The sequence below is a fragment of the Perognathus longimembris genome, chromosome 1 (genome assembly GCF_023159225.1).
Source record: "Perognathus longimembris pacificus isolate PPM17 chromosome 1, ASM2315922v1, whole genome shotgun sequence".
Lineage (NCBI taxonomy): Eukaryota > Metazoa > Chordata > Mammalia > Rodentia > Heteromyidae > Perognathus > Perognathus longimembris.
This window is the reverse complement of record NC_063161.1, coordinates 48,557,954-48,584,949: the sequence shown is the minus strand read 5'-3', so window position 1 is coordinate 48,584,949 and position 26,996 is coordinate 48,557,954. Positions and strand designations below refer to the sequence as shown.

The following is a 26,996-nucleotide window of genomic DNA, read 5'->3' as shown; positions in this document are numbered from 1 at the left end:
ACAAGGCAAGCGCTCTTGCCACTAGGCTATATCCCTAGCCCCAAGTCTATGAAACTCTTATCTCCAATTAACTACCAGAAAATGATGTGAAGCTGTGGCTGAAAGTGGCAGAGCACTAGCCCTGAGCACAAAAGCTCAGGGATAGTGCCCAGGCTCCGAGTTCAAGGGCCACAACTGACAAAACAAAACCCAAACATGAGACTTCCTTCTTTGAGGGTTTCAAGTGCCACTGACCATGACTATCATCCTTGGAAATTCTGCCTCAGTAAGACTGTTCCTCTGCCTTAGTCCCTCTTCCTTTATGCTTTCTGAAAGACATTCCAGAGGAACAGAATCCTAAATACAGACTGGAGTGTGGACCAGGTGGTCTACCTGGAGGAACACTTTGACATGATGTGGGTAGGCACTGCTAGCTTGAGTCCTAACAATAGCCCTGGTGGTGGGGGGAGACAGGTGGGCTTCATACCATCCCTTCCCCAAATTTCCATAATTTGTGACTATGCTGCCCTCTGGTGGAGAAATTCCTGTGTAGCCCGACATGGACACATCCTTCTCCCTCTTTCTGCCTATCAGGACAAGCCTTGAGCAGAAAAGAGGATTGTGGGGGAGCCTCTAGCACAATGAACGGCTTATTTCCCAAGACCTGGGGACTGCAGTTGATCCGAACCCCATGTTGATTAAGAATTCATCCTTATCTGACAATAAGGCTGAATTTGACTTTTCTCTGCCACTTAGTGTATCCTTGGGCAGGTATATTATATAACCCCCGGGCCTCAGTTTCTCCTTGTGTCAATGGAGTCAAAAGTACCTAATTCACAGGATTGAGATATATTAAATGGACATATATATGTATATATATTATCCAATACTTCCTTTGTACCAACGTACAATAGCAATGATGACATTACAAACACCTAACTAGCTTTCTTCCAATTTAGTTTCATGGCTTTTTCTCTCCTTTTATTATTTTGGTTTAAAAGAAGGCCCGGTGAGTCTTCTGCACCATCTTCTTTGTATGCTTCCATAATCTTTAAACCTTTCTTCCCTGGGGGTATCAGGGACCAGATCTGGCTGGTTAGGGAAAAAGGAGATGAGCTCCTCTCTCCCCTTCCATTGTTTCTCAGTCACCTAACTGAGGTTCCTGGGGAGTCATTCTCCTGGCTCCCCATAGAGAAAAGCCATGAGGTAGGTATCTTTTTCTTGCCAAGCCATCTGGTTTCAGGATGAGTTTGGAGAGTGGGGTGGGATGACACAGATTGCTCCAGTCAGTAGGGACACTGGGTCAGGTTTATTGCACTTGCAACAGAGTTTAAATAAGTCCAGGGTGTCTGGAGCCCAGGGGAGGGACGGGAGGGTTGGGCAAGGAGTGGGGGAGGGGCAGCATCAGTGCAGCTGGTGGACAGAATCTAAGTCCTGCAGGCCTGGGGCTCCCCTTTCTTCAGAAACTGAGGGGGCCTGACTCTGGCCATGCTGAGGTTCCAGATCTGTTGCCATCATGGCCTCTTCAGGGTCCTAGGCAATTCCTGACCATTCCTAAGTCAGGGATAAATAGGGCCTCTAGGCCCAGGTCTGGAGCAGATCCAAATACAGTCCTGGATCTGCCCAGATTAGGTTATCAACATCTGAGGCTGGGCTTTAGACCAACTCCAGGCCCCAGACCGGATCCAGCTCCATTTGAGTTCTGACTCCTCCAGAGCTGGGTCTGGGCCAGCATTGACCCTTGCTGTTCATTTGGGATCTGTCCTGAGGTGGTCCATCCACAGTTAGTGTTCCTTGTAGTCTTCCAGGATGGGGCTATGGGAGCTGCCAGGCCAGGTCTCACTCCTCAAGATCCAGGTTCTTAGTTGGGGGTGGGGGTGAGGCTTCCTTTGGATCTCTGGTGAGGAGTGAGGACCCATGTTTGCAGGCTGGAGTTGGACAGGAAGTCCTGGTGTCACGGCTGGCCCAAAGAACCACAAGTGGATTCCCTAATTATGATTCCAAGTTGTTTTCAGGAAACTCTGAAATGCAAAGGCTGCAGAAAGGCTGAGGCTTCTGTCCCTGGATCTGAGTTCCCCCATCCATGGGAGGGTGTGTGTAAACGAGGGTCCTTCACAGTGCGCAGGTGGGGAGGAGTAGCCCCAGCTTCTCTCCTGCCCCCCGGCACTGGCCCTTCAAGTATGTCTCTAGGCTAGGGAGAGGAGGTTCTCCCTGGCCCTCAGCACCTTCAGGAAGTGCCCAGTCCCCTCTCTGTTAGCAGATGGAGAGCAGAGGACTGGCTCTTCAGGATTGGGAGTCTGGGATCAGGAGGACTCAGGCATCAGAGGTGGCTGGAGGCTTGAGCTGAGCTTTTTCCATGGCTGTGCCGTATGGGAGGGAACGCTTGAAGAAGCCAAGCTGATAAAAAGGGAAGAAGGGAGCAGTTAAGTACCAGTGCATCTCCTGGCTCTGATTCCAAGAGGAAATGAGGGTTTTCATTCCTCTAAGTCTTCCTAATCTGAATTCAGACTATGATACTTCCCCAGTGGGCACAGGAGGGTGATAAGTGCAATTTAGGGACTTTTTTAAAAAAAAAATCAGTATCTTAAAAATGATCCCAGGGGCTGGGAATGTGGCTTAGTGCTAGAGTGCTTGCCTAGCATGCACGAAGCTCTGGGTTGAATTCTTCAGCATCACATAAACAGAAAAAGCTGGAAGTAGTGCTGTGTCTCAAGTGTAGAGAGCTAGCCTTGAGCAAAAAGAAGCCAGGGACAGTACCCAGGCCCCAAGAGTTCAAGCCCCAGCACTAGCAAAAAAAAAAAAAAAAAAAAAAAGAAAGAAAGATCACAGTTAGCTGGGGCTCTGGTGACTCATTCCCATAATCCTAGCTACTCAGGAGGCTGAGATCTGAAGACAGAGCCAGAAATAATTAGGCAGGAAAGCCTGAGAGACTCTTATTTCCAATTAACCACCAAAAATCTGGAAGTGGAGGTGTAGCTCAAGTGATAGAAGGCCAGCCTTGAGTGAAAAATGAAAAAGCTCAGGGACAGAGCCCAGGTCCAGTTTAAATACCAGGACACACACACACACACACACACACACACACACACACACACACACACACTCCCCCAGGTAAGCTAAGAAAGACAAAGAAGTCCCACTGAGTCAAACCTTTGACTCAAGTATGAAGTCTGCCTGCCTAGCTGCCTCTTAGAGATTCCATAGCACTTTTAGGAGATGATCAACTAGAGACAGCTGCCATGGAGTTTTGGAGGAAGTAACGGCAGAAATTGCCATGTATTTGCCATCTGTGGGTTGCAATGGCTTTGCAATATGGACACGAGGACTCTCTCTAAGCTAGGTGCTGTAGAATGAAGGAAGGGTTCATGGGCAGGGTCTGGCCTGGATGCAGGTAGGTAGAATGGAGGTTGAGAACATACTCCCAGAAAACTAAGCCAGCGGTATATACTTGGGATTATGCTAGGTCAAAGGCAGAACCTGCTGGGAGAGGGGTCAAGTGTCGGGCAAGATGTGGCTGACCTTATAGAGGATGTAGATGAGCAGACCCAGAAGCAGAAGTCCAAAAAGGATGGCTAGGATGATGATCCACAGTGGGACGCCATTGCTGCCTTCTGCCTTGCTCCACTGTACCGCCGTGGCCACCTGGGGGACCAAGCCTAGTGAAGTCGCTGAGAACCCACAGACTTCCCTCCCTTACACTCACTACTTAAAGTCATCAGCACCTCAAGTGTGCAACAATATTGTCTCTTACTTTTGGGCTTTCTGGTTATTTCCTTTCATGAGTAGTTAGCCTGGTTAGTGCCCTCAGGTCTCAGCCTGCATATCACTTCTTCCAGGAAGCCTTCCCTAACTCCCTAAGACAGGGATCAGGTGTTTCTATAATTAATGAGCCTGGCTCTGTTGCACTATATGCATCACAAGGCTGTGAGCTCCTGGAGCAAAGGCACTATCAGGGTGCTGCTTCTACCTTATTTCTACCCAACACAGTAGATGACATGGTCATTCCTTATACCGTCATTCCCAAGTCCTACTTCCAGCGCTCTGAGCCTGGCTTCCATGGCCTAGACATCTGCTCCTCTGGCCTCACCTGAAGTTTCTTTTGCGGCAGCTGCTGAGGCAGGATCCGGTAGGGCATTTTCATGGCTTCGAACACAGCCTCACACTGCAGGCTAAGTGGCTGGTATTCCCGCTGTGGGTGGGAAAGAAGGGTCAGGGCAGCCTCTCTTGGGATCTAGAGAATAAAGGTCTCCCCCGTGGCGTGGGGCTCAGACTGTGATCGTCCTTTATTTTTCACTCATTCTCTCTTTTGATGTTTCTTTTCTTTTTATTTTGTACCAGGCATGGGTCTTGAACTCCGGACCTAGGCTCTATCCTTGAACTTTCTTGCCCAAGGCTAGTGCTCTACCACTTGAGCCACAGCTCCATTTCTGGCATTTTTTCTGGAGGGGGAAGGGGGAAGGACTTTTTTTTTTTTTGCCAGTCCTGGGACTTGAACTCAGAGGCCTGGGCACTGTCCTTGAGCTCTTTTTGCTAAGGGTAGCACTTTACTATTTGAGCTACAGCACCATTTCCAGCTTTTTTTTTTTTTTCCTGTTTATTTGGTACTGAGGAATTGAACCCAGGGCTTCATGCATGCTAGACAAGCACTCAACCACTAAGCCTCATTTCCAGCCCAGGGAGGGAATTTTGATTAACTGGACACAGTAGTTTCAAGGTCTTTCCTTCCCCAGGCTAGCTTTGAACCATGATCCTCAGATCTTAGCCTCCTGAATAGCTAGGATTACAGGCGTGAGCCACTAGTGCCTGGCTGAAACGTTTCTTATATAATGTAATGCATGTAAAACTGAGTAATTGAAACTAAATAATGTATAATGAGATGACATGTTCAATAAAATAAAATTTCTTTTTGAATCATTAATATGGGTCAACACCCAGAACCAAGCTTGGCCTATAATGTGTGCTTGATTAAATGGCTTTTTACTATTCCTGCATCTGCTTACTTGGTCTCTCTTCCGGCTCTCCATTCTCTGACTGGGCCAGGGAGAGGAAGAGGTTTCTCCTACTATGGCCACGAGGTGGTGCTAAGGACAGACAGTCTGGTCTAGATCAGGGGACAGAGGCAAACTGCCAAGGAGATCTACTCAGGGCAGTAGAGAAAAGGTAGGGTTGTTTTGTGCAGGGCCAGGGGTCAGGGTCAGGACCAGGGTCAGGGCTGAGGCAAGCCTCCCTCACCTGCAGGATGGTCTTGGCCCAGATTCGGAAATGCAGCTGCAGAGTTCGGCTCTCTTGCCGGTGTAGTGGCCCAAGTTCACAGCGTATCCTTAAACACTGAGCTTCTGGGCATTTCTGGGAAGAAAAGGCTCAAACTTGGAATTCTGCCCTCTTTTGGGGTAGTTTTGAGAGTCCAAGAAGGTACTCAATGCTTAGGTCCAGACCTAATTCTCAGAATGACTTACCAGGACCTTTGCCCCTGAGGAGGCAGGACTGCGGCCTGGGGCTTCTCGTTTCTGCAGGTGGTGTGAGGGGCCCTCGGGGTCCAGCTGGAAGAGGACAAGAGACCCTTACTTACCCTCTCCGAACTCATTACAGCATTGAAAGTAGCCCACAGCGGTTTAACACCTGTGTGTGTGTGTGTGTGCATACACGTGTACACAGGTACTGGGGGCTTGAACTCAGGGTCTGGGCACTGTCCTTTAGCTTTTAGCTCCAGGTTGGTGTTCTACTACTTGTGCTACAGCTCCATTTCCAGTTTTTTGCTAGTTAACTGTAGATGAGACAGACTTTCCTGCCTGTGAAAATGGCTAGCTTTGAATCACAATCCTCAGATCACAGCCTCTCGGGTAGTTAGGATTACAGGCATGAGCCACAAGCATTGGGCTATTTATCTGTCTTTGCATCAGCCACCTAACTGACGACTTCCCATGTGTAAGGTACTGAGGGAGCTCAGCACTGAAATCTGAAAGCAGATGAAACTCAGGTTTACATGAAGACACCAGCCTTTGTCTTTGCCTTGGCTGGTCCCTCCATATGAATGCTTTTCTGTAGCTCATACGTAGCTCCATCCTTGTCATTCAGGTCTCAGGATTTTTTTCCCTTTCTTTTTTTGGTGATGGGGCTTGAACTTAGGGTCTGGGTGTTGTCCCCTGAGCTTCTGCACTCAAGGCTGGCTACAAATCCTCAGATCTGGGGCTGGGAATGTGGCCTAGCATACATGAAGCCCTGAGCTTGATTCCTCAACACCACATATACAGAAAAAGTCAGAAGTGGTGCTGTGGCTCAAGTGGTAGAGTGCTAGCCTTGAGCAAAAGGAAGCCAGGGACAGTGCTTAGGCCCTGAGTTCAGTCCCCAGGACTGGCAACAAAAACAAAACCAAACAAAAAAACACACAACACAAAACAAATTCTCAGATCTCAGCCTCCTGAGTAACTAGGATTACAGGTGTGAACCACAGGCACCTGGCTTTGTTGTTGTTGTTGCTAGTTATGGGGCTTGAACTAAGGACCTAGATGCTGACTAGACTCAGTTGAGCCAGATCCACTTGTCTGTTTTGGTAGTTAATTGGAGATAAGTCTCATAAACTTTTTTTGCCCAGGTTGGCTTCAAACCATGATCCTCAGATCTCACCCTCCTGGGTAACTAGGATTATAAGTATGAGCCAGCAGTACTGAGCTCTCTACATTTTTCCCCCCTGCCAGTACTAGAATTTGATCTCAGGACTATGTACCCAGTAGGCAGGCGCTTTATCACTTGGGCCATGCCTCCAGCCCTGGGCTTCAGTTTAACAACTATTTCTTCACGAGGATTTTCCTGGTGATAGAATTGTAGGTCTCCAGTCTCCCCAACAGCCCATTAGTGTTTCCATAACTTTTCAATACCTGTACATTTTCTCTTTTTAGTTTTGGTTGTCTATCAGCCTCCACTAGAACAAAAACTCCAAGAGCTGGGGACCTTTTTAGTATTATTTGGTGTGAGTTTTTTCTGAGTCTAAATGCATCCCGGTATTTACTGCACTAAATGCTGCTTTTGAGTAGCACCATAACAAAGGCATTGGGGCCCGAAGGACAGGTCTGGAAAAGGCTTCCTGGAGGAGGTGGCTCAGATCAAGGCCCTGGATGAGCACCAGGAAATAGAGAAGGTTGCTTCAGGCAGAAAGAAATGTAATGGACAAAGTTGCTTTTCCCTCCCAGGCCTCTGAAATATCTCTGCCTTCTGACTGGTCCCCTCTCTCCCACCCCTCCCAGCCCCTCAGTCCCGTCCTCTGAGCATATCAAAGCCCTCACCTCCAGGCCCTGTGAGTTGATGAGGTGGCTGTCGGTACAGTTGCTGAGTCCTGTAACCCTGGTAACGTAGAGGAGCTGCTGGTCTTCCAGAGCCTGGGGACAGCTGAGCTCCAGCACACCCTGGCTGATGGAGCTGGGGCCCAGGTTGATGAGCTGAGGAGAAGAACGTGCAGTGCTGTTGCACCAAGATCCTGGCACTCAGCTGGGCTGTCCTTCATTTGGCTGTCTCTCCTGGATCTTTTCTTCATGCTACTCACCCATCTTCCTCTTCTTCTCCATCCTCCCTCTGACCCCACTAGCTCCTCCTTCTCTTTCATTCATTCTGGCCCCTGCCCTCTATGTCCACTCTCCTGGCTGCCTCCCAGTCAGCCTCACCTCATAGACATGGTGGACAGCGGGGCCCACGTCTTCTTCCTTCTGAGGCTGGTCTCGAGGGTGCCAGTCAGTGACTGGGAAGAGCACTGCCTCAGGCTTGGAGACACTGAGGAGGAGAGTGGTTGAGAGAAGGGAAGAAAGGACCTCTCCCAGAAAGACCCCATTCTACCTGGGCACTGACCCGTTAAGAGAGACCTGGGCTTGAGCCTCCACGGAGAGCAGGAAGGAGACCATATTGCTTTGTGAGTTGTTGAGATTCTTGCTGTGGGATGGAGGGAGACAGAGGTGGTACCCGGAGCTCAGCCCAGGAGGATTCCACACCTGGTACCAATCTTGGCCACCTGCCCCACCCATCTTCCCTGCCCTCCCTTCTGCCCCCAGCCCAGCCCTACCCACTCTCTACCTGAGGATCTGGAAGTCAAACTGAATGGTTTTCTTTGTGTCCCGGAGATGAGGTACAGTGAACCGAAGGCCACCCCAGAGCTGTAGGTCAGAAAGGGGCTGTTAGATTGAGCACATACCTTGCTCCAATTCCAGCCCTTCCTTCTATGTTGCAGCCGGGCTCTGAACTCACAGGATTCTGTCCCAGGACCCTCTCTCTCTCCAGCCCCCCGCCCTTCTTCTTCTTTTTTTTGGTGTGGGTTCTGGATCTGGGACTTGATCTCAGGGCCCAGGCGCTATCCCTAAGCTTCTTTTGCACAAGGCTAGCGGTCTACTGCTCTATTCCTGGCTTATTTTTGGCAGTGGAGATAAAAGTCTCACAGATTTTCCTGCCTGGGCTGGCTTAGAACAGTGATCTTCAGATCTCAGCCTCCGGAGTAGCTAGAAGCCACCAATGCCCAGGTTCAGGCCCCTCCTCTCCCACTCCAGACTTACGCTGGCCCCTGCCTTCATGGGGTTGCCCAGGTCGCACACCAGCAGACGGCTCTGGTTCACTGCGAAGTAGTCACAGCTGAGGCTGGAGAAGTTCTGGAGGTGTGTGGGCACAGGTCAGGCTTGGGTGTCCCCTCCTGGGAGATATTTCCTCAACCCCACTTTGGAGAGAGTCCCCCCTCTCTCACCCCTGGGTGTCTGATGAGTCCTGAGTACTCGGCCTCCGGAGGGGCCGTAACCCGAAGCTCAGCCTCGTAGGCGCCGCCCTCACCCATGTTCTGGGCATGGAAAGTGAGGTTCACTGCGTTCTTGTCACCCAGGTACACATGTTTCTGCTCCCTGGAGGGGACACACAGGATAAGAACACCAGGGAATTAATGGTCAAATAAGGACAATGAGGAATACTAGCATACAAGAGACAGCACTGTGTTCTAACTCCAGCTGGCACTAGCCTAAGATGCTTTATGCAGACTATTATATTTGATCCTACCACAAAGCCAGAGAAAGAAATGCTGCCGGGCACTGGTGGCTCACACCTGAAACCCTAGCTACTCTGGAGGCTGAGATCAGAGGATCATGGTTCAAAGCCAGCCCAGGAAGGAAAGGCTGTGAGACTCTTATCTCCAATTAACCACCAGGAAATCAGAAGTGGTGTTGTGGCTCAAGTGGTAAAGTACTAGCCTTGAGAGGAAAAAAAGCTCACTCAATGCCTGCCTTGACCACGCTTCAGGAATAGCACTCAGGCTCTTGAGTTCAAGCCTCAGGACCAGCCCCTCACTTCTAAAGTAGAAAGACCCAGAAGTTAGAGAATTTCAGAGACTTCCCAAGGCCACATAGGTAGTATGTCCTGACTACATTTCTGAGTGTACCCTGAATCTCCCCGCTCCAGCCAGCACCACTTACCCATACACTTGCAGCTGTAGGTCAGGCACACAAATGTTGTCCTCTCCGCAGTCCAGCAAGATCTGAGCCTGGGGGGCAGGATGGCCTTGAGAGGGGAGTTTCTACCATGCCTGGGCTGCAGGGCCTTCCTTCCTTTTCACAGCCCTGCTCCCAGGTGCCCAGGCCTCAGTCCTCCCAGGGCTCCTCTTCCCACCCCATCCTTACCTTGTCTTCTATCCGATTCTTACTCTGGTAATGCAGAACTGGCTGGAGGCCATGGCTGTCCAGGGGAGCTTGGGGGTCCAAGGAGAAGTTGAGGGCAATATGAATCGGAGAGAGCTTGTCTCGGAATTCTGACTCATTCTAGGGGTCAGGGGAGAGAGACTTCATAAGGTCAGGGGACTCTGGAGGGACTTAGTGGCCCTGCTCCTCAGCTTTGCATCTCCCTTTGTGCAGGGCCCAATTCTCAACATCCTCATTGCTTCGGAAGCCCTGGAAGCCTGGCTCCCAGCTCTCCTAACAGAAGAGCCCCCTTTCCTCAGCTTCACACAACCAGGGAGCCTCTCCAGCTCTCTCCCTTCAGAATGGGTCTTAGTTCTGTGTGGGTCACCTGCCCTGGACAGCCCATCCCTGCCCTCGGGGCCATACCCTGAGGTAGATCTTCATCTCTCTGCAGTCCTCTCGAGCCCCATTCTGGATGAGCAAGGTCTGGGTCAAGGTTGCCTGTCTGGAGGCCATGAACAGTGCCCGACGTATCCCTCCCTTCTGCTTCTGCCAGTCCAGTTGGAGTTCCACTGTGAAGCCTGTAGTAAGGGATATACACAGAAGGTAAGATAATCGGCCTCACTTTCCTACTCTATTCAAGGGGAGGGAAGATACCCACATCCCTAATCCCTCCATCCTGTCCCAGAGCCTGAGAGATCCAGGTTGTTTCCCTTACCAATGGAGTTGGGGACGTGTTTTCCAGAAGCATTGAGGCAGAAGCTGAGATTGATGCTGGAGGAAGACCAACAAATGCAGTTGGACCAGCATCCTATCTTTTACCTTCCTCTCAGATAGACCCCAGTCTAGGATGCCCCCATCCATCCCTCTCTAAAGCAGACACAGTCCCCTGCCTGCTCCCAGGCCCAGATCTCTGCAAGTCTCCTGGCCCAGCTCACCAAGATACAGGGTTCCCCTCCAAACTGCAGCTACGCTCTTCTGGGTTGAACATGGCAGGGAAAATGGTGAGGGAGGCACTGGCAGACACGATGGGACGACCCCTGCCAAGCATGGATGTGGGACAAATAGTTAGGACTCTGAGAGGCTAGGCACAGATGTCTGATGTCACAGCCCCAGAATGCCAGTTTCTTTTACATTCATTTTCCCAATCTTAGCTGTAAGGAGAAACTCCCATTTCCCCCAGGCTGTCTCAGTGCCTCGTTTGAGTTCATACCTGTATACTATGGCCTTGTCCACTCCAAAGGACCCCACAATCAGATCTGCAGAAGTCAAGAAACCACCCCTTACAGCAAGTCCAAATCAGGATGCACCCTTCCCAACCTCCCCAACCCACCTTTTAGTTTCCTTGTTCAAGGAGGCTGAAGTGAATGGACTGCGCCACCTGGTGGCAACATCCTAAAATTGCACCCAAGAGCTTAGGAAGTTAGGGGAGAGGGAGCTATGACTGGGAATTTCTTCTTCTTTTTTTTTAATGTGCTCAAACTTTTTTTTTTTTTTTTTTTTTTTTGGCCAGTCCTGGGCCTTGGACTCAGGGCCTGAGCACTGTCCCTGGCTTCTTCCTGCTCAAGGCTAGCACTCTGCCACCTGAGCCACAGCGCCCCTTCTGGCCGTTTTCCATATATGTGGTGCTGGGGAATCGAACCGAGAGCTTCATGTGTAGGAGGCAAGCACTCTTGCCACTAGGCCATATTCCCAGCCTTCCTTCAAACTTTTAATTCTTATAAAATACTATGAAAATTAACCCAGAACAGACACATGTACAGGTGTATATGAACACAATTTTATTTTTGAATAAGAAACTATAAAAGTAGCTGGGTGCCGATGGCTCATGCTTGTAAATCCTAGCTACTTGGGAGGCTGATATCTGAGGATTAAGGTTCAAAGGCAGCCTGGGCAGGAAAAGTCTATGAGACCTTAATCTTCAATTAATGGCCAAAAATCTGGAAGTGGAGCTGTGGCTCAAGTGGTAGAGTGCTGGTCTTGGGAAAACAAAAGCTCAGGGGCAGTACCCAAGCCCCAGAACTGACTCTCTCTCTCATATATATATATACATATATATATGTAAAAGCAGATGGTAATGACTGAAGGTGTGGCTTAACTGGTAGAGGTACTGCCTAGAAAGAATGAGTGGGAGAGAGGCTCTAAGTTAAAGTCCCAATACTGAAAAAAAAAAAAAGACTTAAAACCATTACTATAAAACTGGTTTCCACAAAGGAAAATAATAGTAATTTTAAATTGCTGGTTACAGTTGGTTTTCTAGTCTTATTTACATACTTTACAGTGTGAGACCAGGGAATTCCAAAGGAAGGGGGCCTAGGGCCCAACTCACCAGGATATCCATTGCTATCCAAGTCTCGGCCTCCTCGAAGGGCAAAGCCAAAGAAGTCTGGGGTGTGGCCAGCTGCCCACAGGGGCTGAAGAACTTGGGAAGGCTTTGAGCCTAGCCCTTTTGGTCCCCCAGAAAATACGAACACTACTCCTTGCTGGGTCTCCCCACCAAAGGGAGCTCCAATGGCTACATCTGCAAGACATACAGCACACATTGGTTAGCAGGCCAGGAATTGGGGTGGGGGGTGAGGGGAAGGCATGAGGATTCAAATCTCTACCACCAGAACCCAGAACTTGGAACCCCTGTACGCAAATCTCCAACATACAGATGTTGGGCTTAATGTTCACATCCTTCTTGGAAAGGCAGAGGAGTCTGGGTATTTTTTGTTTTTGTTTTGCCAGTCCTGGGGCTTGAACTCAGGGCATGGGCACTGTCCTTGGGCTTCTTTTTGCTCAAGGCTAGCACTCTGACACTTGAGCCACAGTGCCACTTCTGGCTTTTTCTGTTTATGTGGTACTGAGGAAATTGAACACGGGGCTTCATGCATGCTAGGCAAGCACTCTACCACTAAACCACATTCTCAGCCGGAGCCTGGATATCTTAACTGACAGAACTCACTCCTAAATCCCTCCTAACTTGCCCCTCTCCCCTAAATTATCCTTGGCCTCCTGAGTTCATGGTACTTACCATTATAGCCATCCTGGTCCAGGTCCCCCAGGGGGGTCAAGGAGCTGCCAAATCGACCAAACTCATCGTGACCAGTAAGGGTAAGGGTGGGTACAGGCTCGATGCCAGCTGAGTGCTGCAGGTAGACATAGACCCTGCCCACCTCCTGATGCCGCCCGTCAGCTGTCCGTTCCATGAGCAAGGGCGCCCCCACCAGTAGGTCATCCAGCCTGGGAGTGGGGGGAAAAGGCAGACCCAGGCATTCTGATACTCTGTCTTGTCGCTCTGCACACCAGACCTAAAGCTCCAAATCCCAGGCATCCTGTCTCCCCACGGTCCCTCCCACCCGAGTCCGAAGGCCTGAGGGCTCTGATTTAGCTCTCAGCAATCTCCTTGTCCCTGAGCAAGGGGACTATGCAAGCACGAGTGAGAATCCAGAGGAAAAGCCTCTGGAGAAACACTGTTGGCGTCTTGCCCCATGCTCCCTCTGTCTTGGATCTGGAAAGGCCATCACCGAGGCTCCTTTCCCACTACCCACTACTCACCCATCCCCGTTGATGTCAGTGGCAGCCACAGCATAGCCGAAGTAGGAGGCCATCTGGGGGAGGGGCAGAGGGACCAGCATTGGCTCAGAACAAGGAAGAGGCAATAATTAGGATCAAGAGGGGCTGTGAGAAGGCTGGAAGTGTGCCATCATTGTGTCACAGCTGGGACTCAGTTGGCAGAGAGCCAAGCTAGGGTGTGGGGGAGAAAGGTCCTCACCTGTTCCCCTGAGAAGTTGTAGAGTGATCGGATGTCTGAGCCATTAAGGATGGTGACCTGGGGATGAGGAGAGAGGCTTATCGGTCCTAGGTGTCGCAAGGGTGAAGGACAAATGGGACACTTGGAGGGAGGTATTCCTCAGAGACAAAGACCACTCATCCCCAACTGCCTCCTGAGTTTTGTCCTCCCATTCCCATCTCTCCTTGCTCTACTGACTGCCTGCTTCCCCATTTCCCCCCAAATCATGTATCTACTACAGATTTCACAATATCTGTCCCACCTTTACTTTCACCAGAATATACGATTAGTTGTGGTAAAAGCTTGATTTTGTCCTTTAGAACAAAAATAGAGCTTAGTAAGTAATAGCCACTCAATAATTATGACCGAATGCACACCAGGAGGGGTGTGTGTGTGTGTGTGTGTGTGTGTGTGTGTTTACCAGTACAAGAACTCTTACTTGGGTTTTTCTGCTCAAGGCTGGCATTCTACCACTTGAGTCACACCCCTACTTCCGGATGGTTAATTGGAGATAAGAATCTCAAGGATGGCTGCAAAAACCTCAGTCCTCAAATCTTAGCCTCCTGAGGAGTTAGGATTACCAAAGTGAGCCACCAATGCCCAGCCACACACAGCGGTCTTAAACACAAAACCTAAGTCACCCTTCATCCTTTAGTCCCCTCTGAGCCACAAACACTCCTGTCTTCTTCACACTCCCCTTTAGCTACCTGCCCCTGCAGACCTATAAGGCTCTTGGACCCTGCAGTCCATCCCACAGTTGCTATTGTAACCAACTCTGCTGCAAGTCCTCTCCAGAGTGGCCTTGTGTTCCCCTGTCTGGCTTGTACCCCACCCACACCGCTATCCCCATCCCAGGCCCACAAATAAGGCGACTGATTGCCTTCGAGTGGATCTGGGATAGTTACCTCTGGCCTGGACATGGTTCCCTGGAGTCACTGCCCAGATTCTGCCCATCAGTGTTTTTGTCCTTCTCAAACCCAATCAGCCTGAGAGATCTTCCCACTTCTGCCCCACCTCTCACTTAATCTCCACCCACAGAAGATCCTGCCCTGACCCCCACTTAATTCCCCCCCCAAAAAAATTTCTGCCATCCCTTTGGTCACTTTTCAAAACTTACTGTAGTGCACACAGAATGCTCCCTTCAAAGTAAACTAGCTCTGGCTTTAAATCTTAGTGGGTAATCTTTTTGTTTTTTTGTTTGTGCTAGTCCTGGGGTTTGAACTCAAGGCCTGGGCACTGTCCATAAGCTATTTTGCTCACAGCTAGTGCTCTACCATGTGAGTCACAGCTCTACTTCCAGCTTTTTGGTGTTTAAGAGCCTCACTGACTTTCTGCCCGGGCTGGCTTTGAACTGTGATCCACAGGTCTCAGCCTTCTGAGCAGTTAGGATGACAGGTGAGAGCCACTGGCGCTCAGTTTACTGGCTTATCATAAACAAATGAGTTGGCTTCTTAGGGCTATTTCCTCAGGTGCAAATGTGAATGACAACATCTCTTCCCCACAGACTCAGGGACAGACAGATGATGCCTGGGGTGCAGTGTCTTTTCTCACATACTTGGCTACCCAACTTCCTGAGATGAAGAGGAAATGTTTTCATCTCATCTCTTTCCTTGCCTTAATAAACGTTGCTAACTGAAGGGCTGTGTACAGCACTCTTATCTGTACAGACCCTTGTCATGGCCTAATAATAACAGCTGCCCGTTGTACTCAGCCGAACAATTCACCATGTACTTTCACATGCACTATCTTATTTCACCCTTTCCAGTCCCTCTGGTGAGGTCAGAACTATTATTATCCCATTATACAGAGAGAAACAGGGCTTAGAGAGGGTAAGCAGGAAGCAGGGCAGAAGAAATAACAGTCACTTATCCAGTGTAAGCACCAGCACTTGAACCTGGGTCTGACTCCAGAGCCCATATCTCATCTAAATTTTGAGGCCACCATCAGCTGCCACCAACGGCTCTTTGTGTGTAGCCCAGGAGAGGGGGGAGGCAGGCGGGGAGGTTGGGCTGGAGCTTACGTAGCCATAGGTAAGGTTCCCTTTGGGTACGCCGGCAACGAAGTCTGCAGGGGGAAGAGAGACAGTCATGAGGTCAGGCTGAGGGGAGCAAGGCAGCGGAAGGGTGAAGTGTCTGAGTGCTGTCTGTGGTCCCCAGGTCCTGGATTCTACCCACACCTCCCTCAGTCCAGCTGTGGGCACACTCACCTTCTGTGTCATCGCCACTGAATTCACCCACAGCCACGGCATATCCTGGGGAGACACAGTGAACAGATAGTGGCATTCCTGCCCGGGAGGCCCTCTTGCCTTGCTCTCCCCCACCCCCATCCATCCCTTCATAGGCATTCTGCACAGGACAAGTATGGCAATGAGGCCAGGTGCCAGTGAGCACGCCTGTAATCCTAGCTACTCAGAAAGTTGAGATCTGAGGATCAAGGCTCACAGTCAGCCCAGCCAGGAATGTTGGAGAAATTCTCATCTTCCATTAACCACAAAAACTCAGAAGTGGAGCTATGGCTCGAGGGGTAGAGTGTCAGCCTTGAGTGAAAAAGCTAAAGGATGGCTAACACCCAGGTCCTGAGTTCAAGCCCTAGCACTGGTACAATTCAACTCAACTCAATCCAACCCAAAAAAACAAAACAAAACAACTCCCACCCCCACCCCCAGTATGACAGTAGGGCTAGGGGTGTCCCAGTGGGAGAAATAAGCAAGGATGTGAGCAGGGACCCTTGAATTCTCCCATATACCACTCACCCAGGTAGCTATCATCATACACGGAGCTGGCCTGGCGGGTCTGCAGCTGCCCCTGGACCAGGTTGATGAGGTACTCTGGGTAATAGGAGTCAGCAATCTGCTCCTGAGTGGCGGACAGGATCTGGCCTGGGGAGGAGGTGCAGGGGGGATGGGTGGAGGGAGGGGCTCTGGGGGCTGGCTGGAGAGGAGCACTTTTCAGGGAAGGGAAACATGTGGGGGCAATGAGTGTGGAGGAAGGCAGAGAAGAAGTGGCAGGGGGCGAAGATGGCAGAAGCAGAAAGGACTGGTGATTTGAGGTTGGGCATGGGGGTGGGAGGGTGGTACAGGGTCTCCCAGAAGGATGGAGGAAGGACTTACCTTGCCAGAAGTAGCTGCCTGGTCCACCTAGGACCACACGGCCGGTCTACAGGGTGGGGGAAGAAGGTGAGTCCAATCCACATTTTATCCTGGACCCCACATGTGTCTAGGCCCCTTGCCCCCTTTCCCTCTCACCCTCTCACCTTGGTGAACTCGGCACTGAAGCCTCCTTGGCAGTATCCCTGCCCTGCCACCCAGCTGAAATCTGTGCGGGAGAGGACAGTGAGCGAGAAGGGAGGGGTGGGGAAAGGAGAGCCAGCCCTGAGAGCATGGGACCCTCCTTCCCTCCCATCGTGGGTCCTACCTGAGCGGCAAGGCGAGTACTCAAGGATTCGGGTGAAGTTGTCTGTGGAGAGGTAGCAGGTACCCACGGGGTCTCTCAGTGGCTCCTTCTCTGTGCGCCAGCTGTACAGTGGAGCACATGCCTGGAAGGCCCAGGAGGAGGGGGCTTCAGGCTTCCTCCCACAAGAGCCCTGTTCCCCTGCAGGCCTGCCCCCACTCAAGTCCCCAAATCAAGTCCTCCCAGGGCTCTCACCAGGATGGAGGAGCCATGGGCTCGAACCGTGGCTCCGAACCACTGCAAGGACTTGTACTCCAAAGGCTCCTCTTCCTCTGTGCTGGACAGTGAGGAGTCCAGGATCCGGGAGCCTTGGGGAGGTGAGACAGGGTGGTGGTGAAGGTGTCATGCTAGGCAGCCTGGGGGTGCCTAGCACTTCTAGGTCCTGAACACTTGTGATCAAGGAGGGGATCCTCAGTCTGCTTTGGTTGCTGGATGAAACACACACACACACACACACACACACACACACACACACACACACACACACGTCTTTCCTTGGCTTCCTCTGCTGCTGCATCCAAGGGGACAAAAATGCTTGCAGTAGACAGGAGTGTGGGGGGAACAGAGGCTGCTTCCCAAGAGAGCAATTTCTGTCCACCTGGGCCTGTGACTCCAAGAGTCCCTTCCTTTCTTCTTCCTTTGCTTTCTCCCTCTCCCTCCTTCCCGTCACTGCTGGCAGTATTGCGCTTTGTGCTTGCTAAGCAGGTGCTCTATCTACCACTTGAGCATGCCTCAACCCTCCCCCGTTTCTCCTTTCCTTGTCTTTCCTTCTTTTTTTTTTTTTTTAAATTTCAGGATTATTATTTTTTCATTAGTAAGCATCAGTTACACAAGGGATACAATGTATCCCAATCAAATTCACTCTCCTTTACCCCTCTCTCAACTTATCAAAACAATTCTAACTGGTCTCCTTCTACTTTGTCTTTTTTTTTTTTCCACTCTTTTTCTTTTTGTCTGTTGTGGTGCTGTCCCTGAGCTTCTTTTGCTCAAGGCTTTACCACTTTAGCCACAGTGCCACTTCTGGTTTTGGGGTGGTTGATTGGAGATAAGAATCACATGGACTTTCCCACCAAGACTAGCTTTGAACCGCAATCCTCAGATCTCAGCTTCCTGATCAGCTAGGATTACAGGCATGAACTATGTATGGGCTGTGTGGATGATTCTTATCCCCACAGCCTCTATCTTTTGATGCCTCCCTCTTCCTGTTCCCTCATCCTAGTCTTATCTCTGAGGACAAACTGCCTTAGTCCGTCTCCTGGCTCATCATTTACTAGCAGTGAGAGATATTTGACAAGTGACTAAATCTTTGCTTCCTCACTTGTAAGAGGGGAATAATAATATCTCCTCCAGCTGTTGGAAGGATTAAAGGCGCTGATGTCTGTGAGGAGCTCACGACAGAGCCCTGGTGCACAGCAAGTGCTCAGAGTATGAGCTGTCACTCTCTGCCTGCACCACCCCCCCGCCCCCGAGGGTAGTAAGCAAATCATCTTTCGGTCCTGAAGCAAAGGACACCCATGGCACAGGGCCTGGGGTGCAGTCACTTAGTCAGTGCCTTGTTAAAGGAACTGATTCTTCTCTGAGACTCTCCCTGCTTTTCTTTTTTTGTCTATGTTACAGCCCGGGCCTCTGCGTTGTGGGTGATTCAGTGGAAATGAGAGCCACATGTTTCTGAATCACGCCCGCCCTCTTTGGGCTGGGCTGGGCTGGAACTGAGAGTGAGTGCCATGAAGAACCTACTGCTCTGAGAACGGCTGCTGGGAGAGAACGTGGCAGTTGTGCATGAGTGTCTGTGCACATGTGTGTGTACATGTGCACATGTGCATGTATGTGTGTGCTATGTGTGTTAGAGGGCTGGCCCAGTCACACTTGGGGCTCTACTACTGTCCACACTACTGTCACACCCACCCTCAGGGCCCTACCTAAACCCCACCAGCCTACCTTTGCTGTCAAATTCTATGGGGGTGCACTGCGCAGGCCTGGTGCTCCAGGGACAGGCGTAGACAGCACCCCCCTGAAGCACTCCTGGCTGGCTGGTGTTAGACTTGGGGGCCCCCACCAGCACGCTTACCCTGTGGAGGAGAGAAGAGAGGTTAATTGGACCAGGGGGAGGGGGACTTTCTAGCTTTTGGTCAGGACCCAGGACTCTGGGCCAGGATTGGCTGTGTGTGTGTGTGTGTGTGTGTGTGTGTGTGTGTGTGTGTGTATGAAGGGAGGGGGTAGGTGCCCCATGGATTGTATTTATATCTCAAAAGATGCCGCAGATGCCGGAGGCACAGGCTGGAGTCAGGCATGTGCTGCTGTCACTAACCCAAACCCTTTCCTCCTCCTGCCACACTCTTCTCTCCAACAACTCCTGTGAACAGAGAGAGGCAAGCAGAACCAATTCCTAGAGTGCTGGAGGGGGCCAGCCTCAGTATCTCCATTTCCATAGATATCTGTTTAGATTAGAACATGGTCCAGCTTGGAGTGTCACTCAGTGGTAGAGTGTCAGTGTGTGCAAGGCCCTGGATGGATTCCCCAGCACCAGAAATAAAAGAACACACATACATTCTCATTCTCTCTCTCTCTCTTGCACACACAAACTCACAGACACACACTCAAATGCAATGTGTGGCCTCTGAATTGGACATTTTAGATAAACCACCCCTCTGTAGCCTCCGGGTCCTTGCACCTACCCTGTACCCTCACTTCCCAAGCCAAAACCCTCTTCCCTGGGCTGGGACCCAGGCATCCAGTGGCCTGCTGCTCAGCCTTGGGGCGTGTATGAGGAAAATGTGAGTCTTGGAAATCATCTGTAGTGCAGAAAGGAGCTGGAATACAGTGAACACAGACTGTTTGCCTAGGCCTGCCCTATCTTGGGGCTCCAAAGTGAACCTCACCTTCTTGTTCCTGTCTCAAGGCTTTGAACCCCTTCAATATCAGCTCTAGAAGACTGAATTCAAATCTTGCTCTTCTGGGTCCTCATACTAAACAAATGGATTAGTTCTCCCGCCCCAGAGGAGAAGTTTGCTTCTGATGGGATCCTATGCCCTGGGGTAGTCACAGCTAAGGTCCTGGACAGCCTTCCTGCCTTCAACTTATCCACTGCCATCCTTGAGTTCCTTGCTTCCAAGGCCTCTACACAGCCTTCAAGCTTTTTTTTTTTTTTTTTTGGCCTTTTCCTCCAGAGTCTCCTGTGAGGACTCCATCTGGCAGCCTGGGCAATTTGCCCCGGCCATTGGACTAGTGTCCCTGCCAGCCTTGGCCTTTGTTCCCTGTGTCTGCCTCTGGCACTGCTTCTGAATCTGTCCCTCTCTACTCTCAGGACTACTTACTCTCTTGGCTCAGGTTCCTGGGTTCTCTCTCAGTCTCAGACCTCAGGCTTTTTCACCTCTATTAGTTTTGGTACCTTTTCAGCTTGCAACCCTCCCAGGACCCACCCCATCACCCCTTTCCTGGCCCAGGGGTAAATTCCTCTGTCTTTTCTCTTGCTCCCTAGGAAAAGAATAAAGGACCAAGAGGGAGATGATGGTAGATGGCACAGCAGTTTGGAGTATCTTCCAAGAGAACCAGGTATAAGGCTTGGCGCTGGCAGACTCATGTCTGTAATTCTAGCAACCCAGGAGACTGAGATCTGAGGATCGTGGTTCAAAGCCAGCCCGGGCAGGAAAGTCCTTGCCTGTGAGACTCTTTATCTCCTAATTAACCACTAAAAAGCCAGAAGTTGGAGCTGTGGCTCAGAGGGCTAGCCTTGAGTAAGAGAGCTCAGAGATAGCACCCAAGCCCCAGGACCCATACACGCACACAAAAAGAGGACCATGTAAAATGAATGGGGAGGCCTGGAACCCAGAGGAATGGGGAGGGGGATGGGAACAACAGAGAGGACAGACCCATGGACTCTGAGGTGTGTGGGCCAAAAGGTAAGAAAAGAGAAGGCAGCGAGGTAAGAAGGCAAGGTCCCAAGGAATCCTAGCAAGGATGCTGAGAGAGTTCCAGGAGTTCAGGGAGGGGGTGGGTGGAGAGGGGAGGGACCAGCTTCTGTTACCCTGGGGACAGGAAATGTTTACAGCCTGTGGCTTCCTGAGGGTTACCAACCTTTCACTTCTCCATTTGTCCCCCACCCGCTGGGCCCCACCCCTTTCACTCAGTCTGTTCGGGGTGGGAGCCAGTAGGAGATAAGAGCACGTCACTACAAACTGAAGGGACCTTCTCCTAGGGAAAGCCAGAATCCTTTGGGCATGGATAGTGGAGAGTGTGGCCCCGTGGCCCCAGGGCTGGGAGAGGAGGGAGGGGAGTATTGCAGGAGCTGCCTTCAGGCTCCAAAAAAAGCAGAAAGGGCTACCTAACTCCACCGGATGGGACACAGTTTCATTTTCTTTCTGAAAGTTCCCTGGAGCAGAGATGAGACCCAGTACCCTGTTCATACTTGTCATTTCTCAATATCCTCAGCTCTTTCAGAGAAGCTGAGCCTGGAACCCTAGAGATGGCTTGGAGAGGAAGTGCGCTGCTTAATTGGGAGGTGACAGACAGGCCTCACAAAGCTTGTGAAGCCCACAAACATGATGGGGACAGAGACCTAGGGGGCATATCTCTTCTTGCTTCCAGGAAAAGATTTAGGATAACCCCATGCAGGCACGGGGCACAGATCCAGGCACCCCCCACCCCATACACACTATGCATGGGAATCCTATGTATTTAGTGGCCCATCCATGCCTGCAGCCCCAGTCAATCCAACACATAGGGCTCACCACCCTCATGCCAAGTGAGGTGTCCGTGCTCTTACTCTCATTCTCCTAGTTCCTGCCACCTAAATTTTACAGCATGAGTCCTCCTAGTGGTTCAAGAAGGTAACCATGAAGGAATCCTTGGGCTGTTTTCAGTATTTTAGAAAGCCTGAAGTATGTACCTGATAAGGCAGCCCTGGCTAATTAAACCTTCCAGTTCGTTAGCTTTGGGTTGGAATGATATCAACTCCTGTGGGGAGCCTGGTTATCTCATGCTGGTCAGAAGCTCTGATTGGCAACTGTGGATAGTTTTGGTTCATAAAAAAATGAGAAGGTAATTAATTACTCCGTATAAATGTGGTTTGGCAGATAAACTCCTCTGAAATAGAACCCAAGGAAGAAATAATTACCATAACTTATTATTTTGATGTCTCAGAACCCTACAATTCTAAAATTAGTCCCTGCCAACACAGACTACTATTATAGCTAAGAGATACCGCAGAGTACGTGGGTTAGTTACCTCTGTAATCCTAGCTCTTCAGGAGGCTGAGATCAGAGGATCATAATTTGAAGCCAGCCCAAGCAGGAAACTCTGGGAGGCTCTATCTTCAATTAGCCACCAAAAAGCCAAAAATGGAGCTGTGGCTCAAGCAGCAGAGCACTAGCTGTGAGTGAAAAAGCTTAGGGACAGCACCCAGCACCCTTGAGTTCAAACCCTGGGACCAGTACAAAAGAGGAAGGGGCCATGGGGGAGGGGGAGAGAAACTGGGCTTACCACTGATGTAGATGCCTTAGAGAGGGCACAGGCAGTCAGGACCACATGCCAGCTTAGTCCCACATCCCTCCAGACGTCCCTAAACTAATCCTATGTCCTTATTTGACAGGTGGAAAAACTAACTCTGTGAGACGTTATTTAAAAACATGTCCATGGGGCTGGGGATATGGCCTAGTGGCAAGAGTGCTTGCCTCGTATACATGAGGCCCTGGGTTCGATTCCCCAGCACCACATATACAGAAAATGGCCAGAAGTGGCGCTGTGGCTCAAGTGGCAGAGTGCTAGCCTTGAGCAAGAAGAAGCCAGGGACAGTGCTCAGGCCCTGAGTCCAAGCCCCAGGACTGGCCAAAAACAAAAAAAACAAAAAACATGTCCAGTGTCACCCAGAATCTTTTCCCAGATAAAAGCCAGAAGCTAGGATTCCTGGATTCTAGACCAGCCTGCTGGTCTACTCATGGCCAATTTATCCTCCCCTCTCCCCTCAGGCAGGCTTTTGATTAACCACGTCCCCTGGTCAATACTCAGTTACTGTTTGACTCCTTTGGCACCACAAGGTCGGGATGGATAGCAGCAAGTGGACCAGGGCCCAGTCCGGCAGACCTCACAGTAGTTAGTACCTGCTTCTGGAACTCCAAGAACACAAACAACTGGTTAGCTTGGAAGGAAGAGCTGCCTCCCTCCAGCTGTTGAGTGCTTAGGGAGCTCCTGAGAGGAGCCTGGCCCAAGCTTTCAAGTGTTCTGGGCCAAGTCACTTCCCTTCTTCAGGCCTTAGATTCTCTTCCTATAAAATGATGGGTTGCACTCAAATGGTGCCCAAATTAACTTCTATTCTAAATTTTCACGCTTGCTCCATTCAACACCAGGGGTTTTGTAACTATGGAGAAATCCGCAGGGAAGTGCTAAAGGAATGTGAGGGACCATGATCATAAGCCCCATTATGGGAAATGGCTGAGGAGGAGAAAACTAGAACCAGTACACAGCCAACTCCATACTCATGTCTCTTTTGTTCAAATGAGCCTTGGGATAGGTATCTTATATACATAATTAGTATCAGCTCTCAGTATTTAGTTAAGTTAGGTATTCATGGGGAGGCCATAACGGTCTCCAGGTCCCAGTTCTTCTTCTTCTTCTTCTTCTTCTTCTTCTTTTTGCCACTCAGGGTGCTGTCCCTGAGCTTTTTCACTGAAACCTAACACTCTATCACTTTGAGCAGTGCTGCTTCTGGTTTTCTGGTGGTTAACTGGAGATAAGAGTCTCCTAGACTTTCCTGCCTAAGCTGGCTCTGAATTGAGACCCTTACATCTCAGCCTCATGAGTAGCTAGTATTATAGGAGTGAGCCACTAGCATTCCCTGCTATGGGTAGAGCCATTTTTTTATTTGGCTCTGGACTCTTAGAGCAGGAGTCAGCTAATGGTTTTGCTGAGAAAAGCTACATAGCAAGTAGCTACCAGCACCTAGCTCAGGTCACAGTTCCTTAGCTAGTAAGTGGTGAGGACTCATACCTTGCATTACACCTGGCTTCCTGCCATGGAACCTCTGTGGCGCTTGCCTTGTGTTCTCCAGGAGAGGTAAAGGAGAGACAGGTACACTGAGGCCCTCCCTCTCAGGTTGTATTATCGCACACCAGGGGAAGAAGGAAAGGCACAGCTGGGCTGGGAGGGAGGTCCTGGGGGTGGGGGGGAAGAATGTCGGGAGTGACACTCCTCCAGCCTTTTGCACAGAGAAAAGCAGAGGGAGGAATTTGAGCAGGACACCTGGGTTCTCTTGGGAGGGAAGGGAGATGAGTAAAGGGGAGGAAAAAGGGGTAAGAACTCTGGGTCCTGTATTAGAAGCGGGCATTAGGGGATCAAGCCAGGGGCCAGATGCCTTGGGAACCTGGAGTGTGTGAAAGTCCAGATGTTTTGGGGTATTTTAAATGGGAAATGACAGTGTTGTGTGGGGCGGAGTGTGTGTGTGGGGAGTGAGAGGGAAGGTTAAAAGACAGACAACTCCTGGGAAGAGGAAGAGACCCCCACCCCCCTTTTCTCTAGCCCATTAGGGTTGTGGTAAGAAGTTTGAGGGGGCCAGGGGGAGGCCAGGCCTGGCAGGGGCTCCAGGCCAAGGTGATGCAATAGGGTTTGGGCAAGAGGCCAGGGGGGCGGGGTGGGGGTTGGGTGGGGACCTTGAGAAGCACAGACCCAACAGCTGGGGCCTAACCATCTTTCTTTTTTATTTTCTCTAAGTCCCCCAGACAAAGGAGAGATCTGCCCCCTCCCCTCTCCAACTAAATTACTTAAATTAACTTCTCCCCTCCCCCTAAATCAGTGATCAGGTAAGTGTATCACGTGTAAAGTCTCCTTCCTATCTGACAGAGGTACCATGAACCCCAGGGATGGTGGGAGTGGGGGGGGGGGCTGGTGGTGGGGTGGGATGGGAAGGGAAGCACAGAGGTGAAGGAGAAAGACTACTACAGCCATTGTGAAGGGTCAGGAATCTGCCATCCACCCTTCACTCCCACCCCAGGGCAGGGGCCAAGTTACCTTCTCTGCCTAACCACCCCCACCTTTAGACCAACACCCTTGTTCCAATGTAGCCTCGATTCTAATTCCCATCTCCCCCAAGTTGGTGGTCACCCCACTTTCCAGACATTCAGAGTTTAGTTCACTCAGAATCTTCCTTTGGTCTTTCAGGGTCCTGGGGGACCTTGATTCTGACATTCTTGGGTTCAGGGAAGTTGTATCTCCCCTCTTGTTTCCGACTCCAGCCCCAGAAGTGACGATCTGGGGCTCAGCTCAGCGGCAGCCGACAAGCTACAGGAAATCAGCTTTTCTCTTCCTCCCAAGAGTTAGAGGAAGAGGGAAACCGCCCACCACCCCCCTCCTCGCCCGCGCGCGCACACACACACCCCTCCCGACACATCCATGTACCCGCCCTCGGCTGAGTCCGCCCCCCACCCTAGCCCCAGCGTCCCCCGTGCCACAGTCCCGGGGCTGTCCCTAAATTTTTTGCGCCCCCCCCCCCCGCCCCACCGTCCGAACGTATTGGAAGTGGAAGGCGGAGCAGGAGACCAGGGAGAAAGAGGAGGGGGCCGGCCCCTCGCTCCTTCCCAGGTCTCCCCCCCCCCCCAGGTCTGGGCTTGCGGGGGGAGGGGAGGGATGAGACTGGCCCCCATTTAACCTTCCTACCCTCTCAGTCTGTCTTCTCTCTGAACTACACACAGTTCATCCAGCCCCGGTCTGTTTCCTCTCCGCACAATGGGCCTCCAGGATCCTGAGGTTCCCCGGTGGAACCCTCCCTCACTAAAGCCCTTCCCAGTCTCCACATCTCCACTGCGCCTCCCAAACCGCCCCCCCCTTGGACCTTCCCAGGTCTCAGCTGGAGACCCTCAGCTCTGCATTCGTGCCCTCTCCTCTCGCTTGGCCCGGGGACTCGTGCCCTGACTTCTGCAGCTTTTAGCTTCGTGTCCTCTCCCCACATGTCTACCACCGATCGGCTCAGACTACAGGCCCCCTCCACGCCGGGCCACCCCCGCCCCAACTCTCGAATGGGCACCCCCTCTCCAAACTGTAGCTCCAGTCCTTCCAAACTCCGCCCTGGTCCCCTCCAGACCCCAGCCGCGCGCCCCCCTTCCTTAAGTCTTCTCCAGGCGGTCTCCCTACACACACACAAACACACACACACACACGCACACACACGCATCCCGCCGCCACCCCTCGCCACTCACCCGTCTGTGCCCGGCCGGTAAAACTCCACCGAGAAGCCGAAGAAGGAGCCCGGGGGCCCGGAGAGCACTGCAGGGGCCTCGGCCTCCAAGTTGAAGCCCCCGACCCTGGATGGGGGAGGCAGCAGCAGCAGCAGCAGCAGAGGCAGCAGCGGGGGTAGCGGGGATCGGCGCCGGCGCCCCCAGCGCAGCTGCCCGGCGTGGAGAGGGAACCGAGGCGTCCTGCTCCCCATAGCGCTCGCTCTTCCCTGTCCTGGGGCCACCGACCCGGAGCCGCTTCCTAAACCTCCCAGAGGCGAATGACTCAACGCGGGGAGGAGTTTGCCAAACTCCCGGCTGAGCCCTCCCCCCGCCCTCCGAGAGGGCTGGCGGGGGGGCATTCCTGGGTCCCCGGAACGCCGATCGCGGGCGCCCCCAACCTCCAAAAGGTCCGGCACCCCTCCAGCCCCCTTCTCCTCCCCTCCCACCTCTCCAGCCCCAGCCCCAGCTGGAGGCCGCTTGTCTGGCCTGGGTCAGACTGGGGCGGGCTGGGGCTCTTCCAACCCTCCTCCCCTCCTTCCTCCTCCTCCTCCTCCTTTCCAGATGTAAAACGTAAACGCTCGGAAAAGGAGTCGGAAAAAAGGGAGCGGAGAATTTCCTAATGAGGAAAGGAATCACCTCTGGAGGGCGGCGGGCAGGGGAGGGGTAGGCTGTGTATTGTGTGGGGGGTCTCCTCGATTCCTCCCGGGAGGAGACTCCTCTGGCCTCTGGCCCGTTGGGATTCCCCCCCCCCCCCCCCATTCGCCTTCCGGGGCCACTCGGTGCCTGGATTGGGGCCAGCTGGATTTGTTCGAGACTCCACGGTGCTGTCGAGGTACAGAGTGCTCACTCTCTCAGCCTGATAAGAGGAGGACTTTGGGTTCCTCCGTCCTCCAACCCACTTTAAGCTGCAAGAATGGGAAACCCAGAAGTTTGGCGTGAGGGTGGCACTCATAAGGAGACT

General features: G+C 51.6%; 1 protein-coding gene across 1 annotated transcript; it reads right to left on the bottom strand.

Annotated features, from left to right (window-relative positions):
* Window positions 1-778: 778 nt before the first annotated feature.
* Window positions 779-26,328, bottom strand: Itga5 (integrin subunit alpha 5). The gene is made up of 30 exons (XM_048362883.1): window positions 26,018-26,328; window positions 18,774-18,904; window positions 17,031-17,143; window positions 16,800-16,920; window positions 16,639-16,700; window positions 16,496-16,541; window positions 16,139-16,264; window positions 15,593-15,637; window positions 15,407-15,450; window positions 13,369-13,425; window positions 13,152-13,204; window positions 12,628-12,836; window positions 11,941-12,132; window positions 10,825-10,870; window positions 10,550-10,651; window positions 10,330-10,385; window positions 10,038-10,192; window positions 9,615-9,752; window positions 9,411-9,478; window positions 8,696-8,846; window positions 8,511-8,603; window positions 8,038-8,117; window positions 7,816-7,896; window positions 7,635-7,740; window positions 7,260-7,412; window positions 5,436-5,519; window positions 5,212-5,325; window positions 4,067-4,168; window positions 3,499-3,621; window positions 779-2,376 (listed from the first exon to the last, which is right to left on the bottom strand). Exons 1-30 carry the CDS (start codon window positions 26,245-26,247, stop codon window positions 2,293-2,295), a joined length of 3,165 nt encoding a protein of 1,054 aa, XP_048218840.1. The 5' UTR covers window positions 26,248-26,328; the 3' UTR covers window positions 779-2,292.
* Between the last annotated feature and the right edge of the window lie 668 nt (window positions 26,329-26,996).

Coding starts and splice junctions, on each gene's coding strand:
- Itga5 (XM_048362883.1), bottom strand. CDS start 26,247: ATGGGGAGCAGGACGCCTCGGTTCCCTCTCCACGCCGGGCAGCTGCGC. Junction 16,542..16,638: donor TCAGTGCCGAGTTCACCAAG/GTGAGAGGGTGA, acceptor CCCACCCTGTAG/ACCGGCCGTGTGGTCCTAGG. Junction 4,169..5,211: donor GGGCCAAGACCATCCTGCAG/GTGAGGGAGGCT, acceptor TCCCACCCACAG/CGGGAATACCAGCCACTTAG.